The sequence below is a fragment of the Moschus berezovskii genome, chromosome 3 (genome assembly GCF_049115385.1).
Source record: "Moschus berezovskii isolate FMDL1 chromosome 3, NW_MosBer_1.0, whole genome shotgun sequence".
Lineage (NCBI taxonomy): Eukaryota > Metazoa > Chordata > Mammalia > Artiodactyla > Moschidae > Moschus > Moschus berezovskii.
The window spans coordinates 56,018,829-56,030,935 of NC_142462.1; the positions used below are offsets into that span (position 1 = coordinate 56,018,829).

General features: G+C 42.8%; 1 protein-coding gene across 6 annotated transcripts in view; it reads left to right on the plus strand.

Moving 5' to 3' along the window:
* The window catches only part of PIK3CG (phosphatidylinositol-4,5-bisphosphate 3-kinase catalytic subunit gamma), a 39,970-nt gene that overhangs the window by 12,387 nt on the left and 15,476 nt on the right, over positions 1-12,107 (plus strand). For all 6 annotated transcript variants that reach the window (XM_055420767.2, XM_055420765.2, XM_055420768.2 and 3 more), the window contains 4 exons: positions 834-924; positions 1,840-1,970; positions 2,938-3,049; positions 4,471-4,628. In XM_055420767.2, coding sequence (XP_055276742.2) covers positions 834-924; positions 1,840-1,970; positions 2,938-3,049; positions 4,471-4,628 — 492 coding nt within the window. The remainder of the gene's footprint in view (positions 1-833; positions 925-1,839; positions 1,971-2,937; positions 3,050-4,470; positions 4,629-12,107) is intronic.

Genomic DNA, 12,107 nt, shown 5'->3' on the forward strand with positions numbered 1-12,107 from the left:
AGATTTTTAGAACAGAAGGTGGATGACGAAGGTATCAATGTTGATCATTTTCATATTTTTGAACATAAATTTTAGCTTTGCAGATTTGTAAAGTAATATTTGCTGTACCCTAGTTGTTCAATACTGTAGAAGTAAAATAATTTCTAATATGTCATGTAGTTTATTTAAAATAGGCAAGCCATGGAATCAAAAATATGGTACAAATGAACTTATTTACAAAACAGAAATAGACTCACAGATATAGAAAGCAAAACTATGGTTACCAAAGGGGAAAGGATGAGGGGGATAAGGTAGGAGTTTGGAATTAACAGATACACACTACTATATATAAAATAGATAAGCAAGGACCTACTGTGTAGCACAGGGAACTCTACTCGGTATCTTGTAATAACCTATAATGGAAAAGAATCTGAAAAATAATGGGAATAATAATCTAACCCACAATAGAGGGTTAATGCAAAGGATCAACATAAAACAGCCTCAGTGAATGTCAGTTATCATTATTGTCACTGTCACTGTTGCCCTGGTTGGAGCCCAAGAGTGTCTTATGGATAAAAATGTGTAAAGATGTTAGAATGGAACTAATATTTATTATGGCAAAATATACATAACTAGGAAAATAGATGAATCATGGCTAAAACCTACCCCCAAAGATATCCAACTTAGGAAGGGAAACATTAGAGTACCAGGTTGACAAATAAAAGTACATTCATTACTTATATATTTTACATTCACTTCAATATTTTGTGTTACCAGAAAAGACTGTTGTCATTTTTAATGGAGAAGAGAAATATATATTTGTAAGAGAAATATTTTTGTGTTTTGATGCCCAGATTCTACGAATCATGGAGTCCATTTGGGAGACTGAATCTTTGGATCTGTGCCTCCTGCCATATGGTTGCATTTCAACTGGTGACAAAATAGGTATGTAGGGACCTTGGGAGATGAATATACTGCTGAGCTCATTTGAAAGGCCATCATCCCATGGGACATCCCTGGTGGTCCAGTGGTTAAGACTCCCATTTCAGGGGCCATGAGTTCAATCTCTGGTTGGGAAACTAAGATTCTGCATACCAAATAGTGCCCCCAGAATTTTTAAAGACCGTCATCCCTTCAGTGTAGGCCTTTAATAAATGAAAAATTACAATCATAATCCATGTAAGAGGAAGAAGATGTTCCAAGGCTAGTGAATGTGACTCTCAGTTTAGTATGGACGTGTTGAAAATACATGAATGCATGATTTAATTCCTTGTGACTACATATGGAAATGATTTTAACAAGAACTTGTTCCCTCCTCTAAACTTTCACTCTTTTCATTGCACAGTAAACTTCTCTCTCACAAAAAAACATTCAAAAGTAGATGGAAAGATCTGCCACTTGTTTTACGAGCCTGACTTCACATTATCAAAGCTATTATATACTCTCCTCTTAGGTGCTTTTGTAGACATTTCACATTTTAATTTCAATTAAACAAATTTTTTATTCCAGTTTCCAATTTGAGAAATTGGAAATTTATTCCATTTGACTCTGGAATTTTAAAATTAAAAAGGAAAAGTTGCAAAGTGAAGAAAGATGTGCTTGGCATATTAATGGTTTTGCTTATCAAAAACCAGCCCTTTCGTCTTTTCATTCATGGATACTGAAAGCAGATCCCACACAACTTCCCTATCCGCCTCCTTTTCTTTCTCTTCCTCATAAGGAAACCACCAGCATGAACCTGGAAAATAACCTTCTGGTTGAGAAAGTTCTCTGCCCTCCACTGAACAAAGACACAGCCATTTCTCCTTTGGGTCAGATGCTTGGCTACAGTTCACATCAGATCTGTGCATCTTCCCACAGGAATGATTGAGATTGTAAAAGATGCCACAACGATCGCCAAAATTCAGCAAAGCACAGTGGGCAACACGGGAGCCTTTAAAGATGAAGTGCTGAGTCACTGGCTCAAAGAAAAATGCCCTATTGAAGAGAAGGTGAGCTCCTGCTTCTCCCCACCCCGAAGGCTCCTGAGAAATTGTGAGATACGGGGGTCTAACGACACGTTTTCAAAGGGTCTGCATTGCCATGCTTCCTAACACACTGTGGAACACTTTCCTCCTGAGCTCATGGGGGTTTAAATGCTGGTGACATAGTAGATCTGTGCAAAACAGAGGTGCTCATTCAGACCTCACTGAGCATTTGCTTCTCTTTTGATTATCAGGCCTGCTTTGCATAAAATTTGGTCCTGGGACTTTTTGTTAGCACTTTTTCAGACCATCTATTTTTGTCTTTCAGCAGAAAAATTTAGTTACCACAGACAAACTCCTGATCTGGAAACACTCCAGATCATAAAAAGTAATTTGCAATCTACCCCTGCACCCTAATCTAAATGGTAAATTAGGGATGTTGAAAATGCTACTTCCATCCCTCAGGACATGTGCGAGTCCTTCACAAGCTGTGTGGTTAGTCTGCTTGGCTGCTGGTTAAAATTCTGCTGTACAGGATTAGCACTTCTCGTTTGCATGGGTAGCAGCCTTTTGGGGGAGGGAATATAATTAGCATTTATTAGTCTGTTATACGTGTGGATTTGTGAACCCATGCATACTAGAAGTGGTCACAAGCAAAGCATATGTTCACCAACAAAAGAGGAATCATTGTGGGGTCTGGATTGTTGTTGGCAAGTGATGCACGAAGAGGCAGTGAACCCTTTGATTATATTACTGTTGTCCTTTGACTATTGTTTCCTTCTCATGCTGTGAGTCACTGTATCTTCACCTAGAATATAAGGAGAGCAATGGAGAAAGTTGGCACCTCAAAGATGAAACTTTGATGAAACCAGGCACCACTGACTTGCCCCCTGAAAATGATTCCCAGAATAGCATCTTTTGGGAGCCTTTGTAATAGATTCATGCTGCTCTTTGTAGTAAGAACACAACTAATATTCAGATGCATTTTAATTAGTTTCAGGCAGCAGTGGAGAGATTTGTTTATTCCTGTGCTGGCTACTGTGTGGCAACCTTTGTTCTTGGGATAGGCGACAGACACAATGACAATATTATGATCTCAGAGACAGGTGAGTTTTGTTTAACACCAGTTTTAAGTGTCCATTTTGGTGGCATTGACTGCACTCACATTGTTGTACAACCATCACCACCATCCATCTCCAAAACTTTTCCATCTTACCTAATGCTGCTGCTGCTGCTGCTAAGTCACTTCAGTCATGTCCGACTCTGTGCGACCCCATAGACGGCAGCCCACCAGGCTCCCCTGTCCCTGGGATTCTCCAGGCAAGAATACTGGAGTGGGTTGCCATTGCCTTCTCCATCTTACCTAATGGGAACTCATTAAATACTAACTTCCCAGCCTCACCCTACCCACCTCCCCTCCCCCACCCAGTACAGAGTAATTTTTAAATGGAAGTCAAGGTTGGAGCACAGATCTAGAAGTCATTATTGTGTAGGGACACAGAGGCTGTGATCACCCTAGGGGGCACCCAGGAGTGATTAATGGAAGAAGATACAGGAAAGGAGACTTCAGAAGGATAAGCTGGACAGTAGCTGGAAAGCTAGGAAGGTGGATATGATCAACAATGTCAGACGGTACAGAGAAGCAACAAAAAAGTCACCAGTAAGGGACTTTGCTGGGGGTCCGGTGGTTGGACTCCACTCTTCCAATGCAGAGAGCACAGGTTTGATCCCAAGTAGGGGGACTAAGATCCCACATGCTGCTCAACCAAATAAAGAAGATGTTGTTAAAGTCACTGGTGCCCTTAAATCTAAAATGCTGTGCCTTCCTAGCTTACCCATCCTTTCTGGTTCACTGTCTAGCAGTGGTCAGTATTGGCGGCATGCCATGACATTTTTCTCCGAGAAATTTGATTCTTTACCATCTGAGCCACCAGGGAAACCCCTACTTAAGAGTGAAGCCTGGGGAAAAAGAAAAAAATAACAATAGCGTATTGGGGTAGATTGTTGATTATCTTTGGGAATCAAGAGATAATGCACTACGGACCATTCAGATGACAGAGGGCTGAATAAGTGAAAACAGATGAAGGGAGTTGTGATGGTGACAGTGGTAGACACTGACCCAAAGGAAATTCAAATGTTTTATTTGTAAGAGTGAGACATCTGTCTCTCCTGAGTTCCATAAAGGGTGTAAGAGAGTCTTGGGCATAATGATGACATATATACGCCAGAGCATTTGGATTTATATTTGTAAGAATAGTTCTGAGACAAGAATTTTTTTAATGGTATTTGGCTGTCATCTAAAGAGCATCAGAAGGATATCAAAACTATGCAAAGAGTGCTTTGTGGCTACTTACAGCACACACCTGCTAAGACAAAATTATCACAAGCCAAGAGTAAAAATAGCTCTCGCACCCAAGATAGCTCATTTTCAGTCAACTGCAAAATATGTCAAGAAATGAACAGACTAGTGTGTTGTTTGCAAGTACCATTGCCGGTATAATGACGTCAGACATTTTCTTTTCTTAAGGAAATCTATTTCATATTGACTTTGGGCACATTCTTGGGAATTATAAAAGTTTCCTGGGCATTAATAAAGAGAGAGTGCCATTCGTGCTAACTCCAGACTTTCTGTTTGTGATGGGGACTTCTGGAAAGAAGACAAGTCTACACTTCCAGAAATTTCAGGTAATTGCTTCCCTCTTGACTGCCTGCTGGGAACACCAACCAGATGGTGCTGCAGCCCTCACCTCTCACTTTGCTTTGAGTCTCCTCTTGCCTCTGCCCACCCGCTTCTCGCATGACTCCCTCTGCCCCCCATGCCCAACCTCCTCCTAGTCTCTTCTCGTCCTTCCCCAAGTGCAAAATAATGCTTCTCAGTCATCCCCTCCTAAAACCAAACAGCAAGTAGGAGTATTCCATCATCAATGGGACTGGTTAATATAGTCCCATTGATACATAGCAGGATGATGTGGCCCTGAAGAGAGGGCTTTTAGGAAGAACTCCTGGCAGGCAGGCTTAGCCTTTGAATATTTACCTAATCAAGATGCTGCCTAGAAGATCCAGATTTTGCATGTCTTTTCAGGACTCACCAATGATGGTGAGCTTCTCTTGATTTTTGCTCCAGGTGTATATTTATCAGTTACTATTAATAACACAAGGAATTCTTGCTTGTCTCTTTCTGTAAAGGAAGGTCCCTTCTCTCATTGGAAACCTTGTCAGCTCTGTTATAGATTGTCCCAAGAGCTTTGGGTTGTCGCTAACCTGTCCACCCACTCCTCCATGGGTCTCCCATCTCTCTAAGGGTGTCCACATTTCTCTTTTAGTCCTTCCTGGTCTACATCCACTTTTTGACTTTCAGATAGTATTTCAAATACCCGAGGAGTGAAATATTCGCTCTTTCAAATTTAACAACTGTGAATGAACTCAGAAAAGTTGTCATGGCTATCGCAATACACCTATTTTAAAGCCATCAAATCACAAACCAGACCAGCAGAGGCAACGAGTGATTACTTTATAAGCATGTTGGTCTCGAGCTCCCTTTAAATAGCCTCCCCCTTAACACCTTTGAAACATGGTTTGATTGGCATCCAGTATTTCAGGACTCACTCTCTTTTCTGAGTGTCTTCTTGAGGTTCATATTAACCTTGGGAGATGACATGGGCCTTGACATTCAGGGGAACAGGAACTGGAATATATTGTTTTGAAACCTGTCTGTGCTTGTTTGTTCTCCTGGCTGATTTTCGATGTGGTGGTTACTGGACTTCCCCTTCCACAACACCAGGGGTGTTGTCAGAGAAACTGAGATCTCTGTGGCCAGATGGTCTTAGGACTAGTGTTTTTCTGTGTAAAGTCAACTGGGTTGCAGACTATTTCCAGGGATTTGACACATTTCAGTCCTGTTTTTCTTTAAGGTTAAAAAAAATCACATATTGTGACAGCTTTCTGGAAGAGAAAAATGGTTACACACACACACACACACAACCTGGAAGAGTTTTACCATTTAAAGCGGGAGGGGCGGGAGGGGAGGGAATACTCATTTAGGGCTTCCCTGGTGGCTCAGCGGTAAAGAACCCACCTGCAGTGCTGGAGCTGCTGGTTCGATCCCTGGGTTAGGAAGATCCCCTAGAGAAGGAAATGGCAACCCACTCTAGTTTTCTTGCCTGGAGAATTCCATGCACAGAGGAGCCTGGCAGGCTAGAGTCCATGGGGTAGCAAAAAAGTTGGACGTGACTTAGAAACTAAACAAGAGCAACAAATAATAAAACCTCATTTCTCATCTCCTCATCTCCTGGAGATGGGGTTCATCTGCTTTGAACAAACACAGAGCAATAGTGCCATTTAAACACTCAGACTGACACGAGGATCTTGACCACACAGCAGTCTCTCCCTGTTTCTCTATGTATGTTCTCTTCCTTCTGGCCAGGGGTTGTCCCTAAAAGGACTGCTCATCTGAACTATTGTTGACAAAATTCCCATCCTATAGTGCCCGTATCACCCCACAAATCCTAGCAATACTTCCCCTTTAGTCTTCCTTGTTGTCATTTTTAAGTTTCAGAATATTATTTAATGAAAAGATTTGGGGTTTGGGAAGGCCACAAACAGGCTCACTCCCTGTCCGGACAGCCTCCTCCCAAAGCAACAGTTCTTTTCAGGGAGTCTGTCCCTTCAGTCTGGAAACATTTCTATCTCCTCTGTGACTGAAAGCTTGTTTTTTGAGCCATTATAACTGCTTTCATTAAAGCAACATTCTAGGTGCGTGTGTACTGCCAAAAACATACCTTTGTCAATTTTATTGTATGTATCTATGACTGTTTTACAGTACTGTTAAGTGCCTGTAAATGAACTTTAAACAGATCAGCATGGCATTGTAGCTGAAAGGATGGGCTTTGGAGTTGACCAACTTTAATGTGCATCTTGGCTCTGCTGATTAAAACCTACGAATATAATACAAATGACTTATCCTTTCAGAACCTCGGTTTCCTCCTCTGTGGGGTGGGAACTCTAAGACCCACCTCAAGTAGGGTTTTTAAGGATTATTTACATGAAATATGTAGAATGCTTGGCTCAGGACCCAGACTACAGCAGGAACTCAATCAACGAGGCCTCCATTGTCACAGATATAACAGCAGCTCTTCAAACTTTGAACACTGTTAGGATGAGAAGCCCTCTGTGAAATGAGATCTCAAGCAGCACTATAATACAGAAAACGAAAAATAGCATTGTTCCTGTTAAGGACCAAGTAGGGGTCTGAGGTCTGCTTGTTCTGCCTGCCCAGCCTGCCCTCTTCTCTGCTGGTCTCCCCGCATTTTCCTCTCCTCACTCTCAAGAGGAAAAAGGCTACACACTTATATTATATATGGATGTATACAGTGTTACATATGCAGAAGTTCTAAAATTTCCAGCTTGACAAAAATGAGCCGCAAGTTTTTTCATCATTTGACTCAGACCTGCTGACAGTTGTGTTTGTGTGTGCATGCGTGTGTGTGTGTGTGTTTTACATACTACTAAGCCTTCTAGAATATTTTCTGTTTCTCACCTTGAGCTGCTTTTTGAGATGAAGTCCTGCAAGGTCAGGGGAGGGAAGCAACTTCCAACTCTCTAAAGAGCATCCAAGGATCTTGTATGACAAAGCTGCCATTTGTAGGTTGGATAGGAAGCATCGTATATATTTATTCTTTGAAGGAAAGGTGTCCTTGGTTCCAGCGAACCACTACATTTGAATTGATAAGGTTCATGAATGCACGCAGCACATTTGAATCACCTTGAAGAGTTGACCCACTTTTGTCAAGGGTGAGGGGAGCCTGTTCCACAAAGATGGAAAAGCCTACTGAGTTTGAGATGAGAGGAGTGGACTCAGGGGAACTAAAAGAGGAAAGTGTGGCTCTGTTTCCTGCCCCCCCGCCCTTTCCGATGTAGCTGGTCGAACCTAGGACCAGATTCATGAGTCATTTCTAGAATAGGGCAGAGTTCAGGAACAAGCTGTAATAAGACACACCAAGGCCCACTGCTTAGACCCAAGATCATCTGTTTGCTTTCAGTAGCACCCTACACACAGGGTGCAAAATAGATATGTTGCAACGATGATGATTTTGATCAATAAATTCTCTGCATGGGGGGAAGTAACTCTCCCTTACTAAAGAGATTAAAAAAAAAAACAATGGTTTTCCCACTGGTGGTGTATTTGAGGATCACTTGATTCAAATGTCCCTGAACAATTATAGAACATACTCCCAAACAAATACATTGATATCACTGGAAAATGAAATTTGGCTTCCATTTCCTTTATGTAAGAATGTAGGGTTTTAATTTTAATTCTGTTTCTTTGTTTCTGTTTTAATTTTTCTAAATTTTAATTCTGTTTTTTGGTCCCATCACATAGCATGTGAGATCTTAGTTCCCCAACCCAGGATGGAACCCATGCCCCCTGCATTGGAAGTGTGGAGTCTTAACCAGTGGACTACCAGGGAAGTCCCCTAAATTTTAAAAGTAGTAAACATTTCCTTAAAAAAAAAGCCAATAAAATATTAAAAATATCAAGATATAAAATGCGGCCCACTATCCCACTTTCCAAAACCAACACTGCCAACATTTTAGTTGATGTTGTTGTTCAGGCACTCAGTCATGTCCGATTCTTTGCCACGACATGGACTCCAGCATGCCAGGCTTCCCTGTCCATCACCATCTCCTGAAGCTTGCTCAAACTAAAGTCCATTGCGTTGGTGATGCCATCCAACTATCTCATCCTCTGTCATCCTCTTCTCCTCCTGCTTTCAATCTTTCTCAGCATCAGAGTTTTTTGCAATGAGTCAGTTCTTCACATCAGGTGGCCAGTATATTGGAGCTTCAGCTTCAGCATCAGCCCTTCCAATGAATATTCAGGATTGATCTCCTTTAGGATTGACTGATTTGATCTCCTTGCAGTCCAAGGGACTCTCAAGAGTCTTCCCCAACACCACAGTTCAAAAGCATCAATTCTTCGGTGCTCAGCCTTCTTTATGGTCCAACTCTCACATCCATACATGACTACTGGAAAAACCCTAGCTTTGACTAGACAAACCTTTGTTGACAAAGTAATGTCTCTACTTTTTAATATGCCGTCTAGGTTAGCCATAGGTTTTCTTCCAAGGAGCAAGCGTCTTTTAATTTCATGGCTGCAGTCACCATCTTCAGTGATTTTGGAGCCCAAGAAAATAAAGACTCTCACTGTTTCCATTGGTTCCCCATCTATTTGTCATGAAGTGATGCAACCAGATGCCATGATCTTAGTTTTTTGAATGTTGAGTTTTATGCCAGCTTTTTCACTCTCCTCTTTCACTTTCATCAAGAGACTCTTTAGCTCCTCTTCACTTTCTGCCGTAAGGGTGGTGTCATTCGCACATCTGAGGTTATTGATATTTCTCCCAGCAATCTTAATTCTAGCCAGTACTTCTTCTAGCCTGGCCTTTCAACTTTCTATTGTTTCCTTTATTCTGTTAAGCATTTTGTCTTTTACCTAAATAAGCTCTTTCATCAATGGTATCATTGTAGCTTTAAATATTTCAAATTTTTACTTCTCTTTTGTCATTTGGATTAGGAAAAGAATGAGGAGAGAACATTGTAATTGGAAAAATGCTGAATTTGAGTTTGGATCTGACTTCTAATCCCATTTCAACCGCTATCACCTTCAAGACCAAATGAATCAGAATTTGGTTAAAAACTGAACCTAAGAACCAGACACAGTGTCACTCCCTTTCTTTAAACTGTTTAGTGGCTTCTCATCTCATTTTGAATTAAATCTGAACATCTAAGCTTGCCCTGCCAGACGCTGTTCCTCAGAGACCCTGCCCGCCTCCAGCCTCACCCTACGGCTCTCACCTGCCTTCTCTCACTGGGTCAAGAAGGCCTTCCTCTGCTTTTCCCCCCAGTTCAGCTGCCCCATGCTTGGGCCTCTTCCCTAGAACATCCTTCACTGCCCTTCTAGATGAGGTCCCTGGTGTTATCCTAGCCACAGCCCCCTGCCTGTTGCCTTCGGACGATTCATCAGAGCAGAACCACGTCCGACCTGCATCCTGCACGTGGTACCAGTTGGTAAAGGAGCAATTTCTGCCTCAGGAGGAGTCAGATGAGACTAGGGAACCCCTCAGGTTTCTTCCTTCCCCACAATTCATTGTATTTAGTGAGTTTATGAAGTGGGGACAGGCACAGATTCACAGGCTGCCATTGCCTGGATGTTAGTTAATAAGCCTTTACAATGCATTTTAAAACCATACATCCAGAGAGGAAGTAAGCCTAATTATGAAACCTAATGTTTTGGTAAATAATACAGACACGTAAATGTCATCTGATGCCTAATCACATTTGTAGAGATTTCCTTACTGACATGAAGATGACTACCCCCCATCCCCATCAGAGCATTCAGTTCAGTTCAGTTCAGTCGCTCAGTCGTGTCCGACTCTTTGCGACCCCATGAATCATAGCACGCCAGGCCTCCCTGTCCATCACTCAAACTCATGTCCATCGAGTCGGTGATGCCATCCAGCCATCTCATTCTCTGTCATCCCCGTCTCCTCCCACCCCCTAGTCACGCCAATGGGACACGCAGTATAGACCTAGAGTGTACATTCAATACCGTTTGCAAGGAGAATGAAACTTGGCCTTGTGGAGGCAAGCATTTTGAAGATGTTCTTTGCACACAATAGGCACTTAGCAAATGTGTGTCAGATGGAGCTGAAGAAGTCAAGGGAGTCAGATAACCTCTTCACATGCGCAGTTCACATACAGGTGGTGATGAGCATACTTAAAAGGCACTTGCCCCTAGGTGTCACTCTTCAGAAGGGTTTGATAAGAGAGAGGACTGGAGTCTATTCACGGTGTTGCTTTAATCTAGGAGGCCCTGCTGTGTCACCCCCACAGGCAGTGTTGTCCCCAAGCCGGGGCATCCCCAGGCCTCTCAACCATCAGGCTCAGCCCTGCACCAAGCCGCTACACAGAGTCCTAGCTCCAATGCCTAGGAACTTTTATTCAAAATCCATTTCTGCTGTGGTCTCACTCTTAGCTCAGATCCCAGGCTATCATAGGAAAAGCCTCAGCTTTTCCTATTAACGTGTTAGCCCTGCCTGTTTACTTGCCTCTAGAACTGGGACCATGCTCCCTCCTGCTGCTGCCTTGAAGGAGAGTCATGTGCTCTCCCTGACTCCAGTCGCAGGGACCAGGGCACCACGGAAGCCCCAGCATCCAACACTCCTCTGAGGACTGAGGCCGCCTCACCATCACTCCCCAGTCCTAGTTCCCGTTCCCTTCCTTGTGTGGTGACCCCTGCGTTTGTCTACACCTCTGACTGTCTACACCTGTTGCCTGCCAGGCCGGGCTTTCTCAGCCTCCTGCTCCATCCTGTTGGAGTCACCAGCCCTGTTTCTCCCAGTCCATGAGAATACACCCATTCAACACATGACTACCTTTTGGGATCTGTTCCAGGTCCAGGGAAGACTTGCACCTTTATAGTTTAACCCTCTTTATATATGACTGGTCCCTGATTCACCCTCATTTTATTATTTTTTAGGATTATTGTTTTTTTTAATGTGGACCATTTTTAAAAAATCTTTACCAAATTTGTTACAATATTGTTTCTGTTTTATGTTTTGGCTTTTTGGCCACATGACATGTGGGATCTTAGCTTCCCGAACAGGGACTGAACCCACACCTCCAGCATTGGAAAGTGAAGTCCTAACCACTGAACCACCAGGGAAGTCTCCACCCTAATGTTAAAGCAGTGAGTCTTGCCCCACACTGAACTTGGCTTTGGCACAGAAAGCATTCATTCATCATGCACTGGCAGATCATTAGCGGTGTGGCGGTAGCACTGCTGGGCCCAGCAGACATGAGCAGAGGTTCGGCCCACAGAGGTTCGGCCCAGTGCACCACAGAAGATATGCGCTCTCAGCTCTGTGGTTGAGGGTTTTACCCATGGTTTGCAGAGGGAGCAATGACTCCTGCCCTGGGGGGTAGAAGAGGGGTGTTGCAATGAAGGGAGTGCTTTATCTGAGGCCTTAAGATCTGACTTCACTTATATTTTGCCAAGCAGATGCAGGGAGGGGAAGAAACAGTCAGGCAGAAAGAAGAACATGAGAAAGTGCATGGAGTTATTATTTAGTATCAATATTTTATGAACGAAAAGTATAGTTGTCT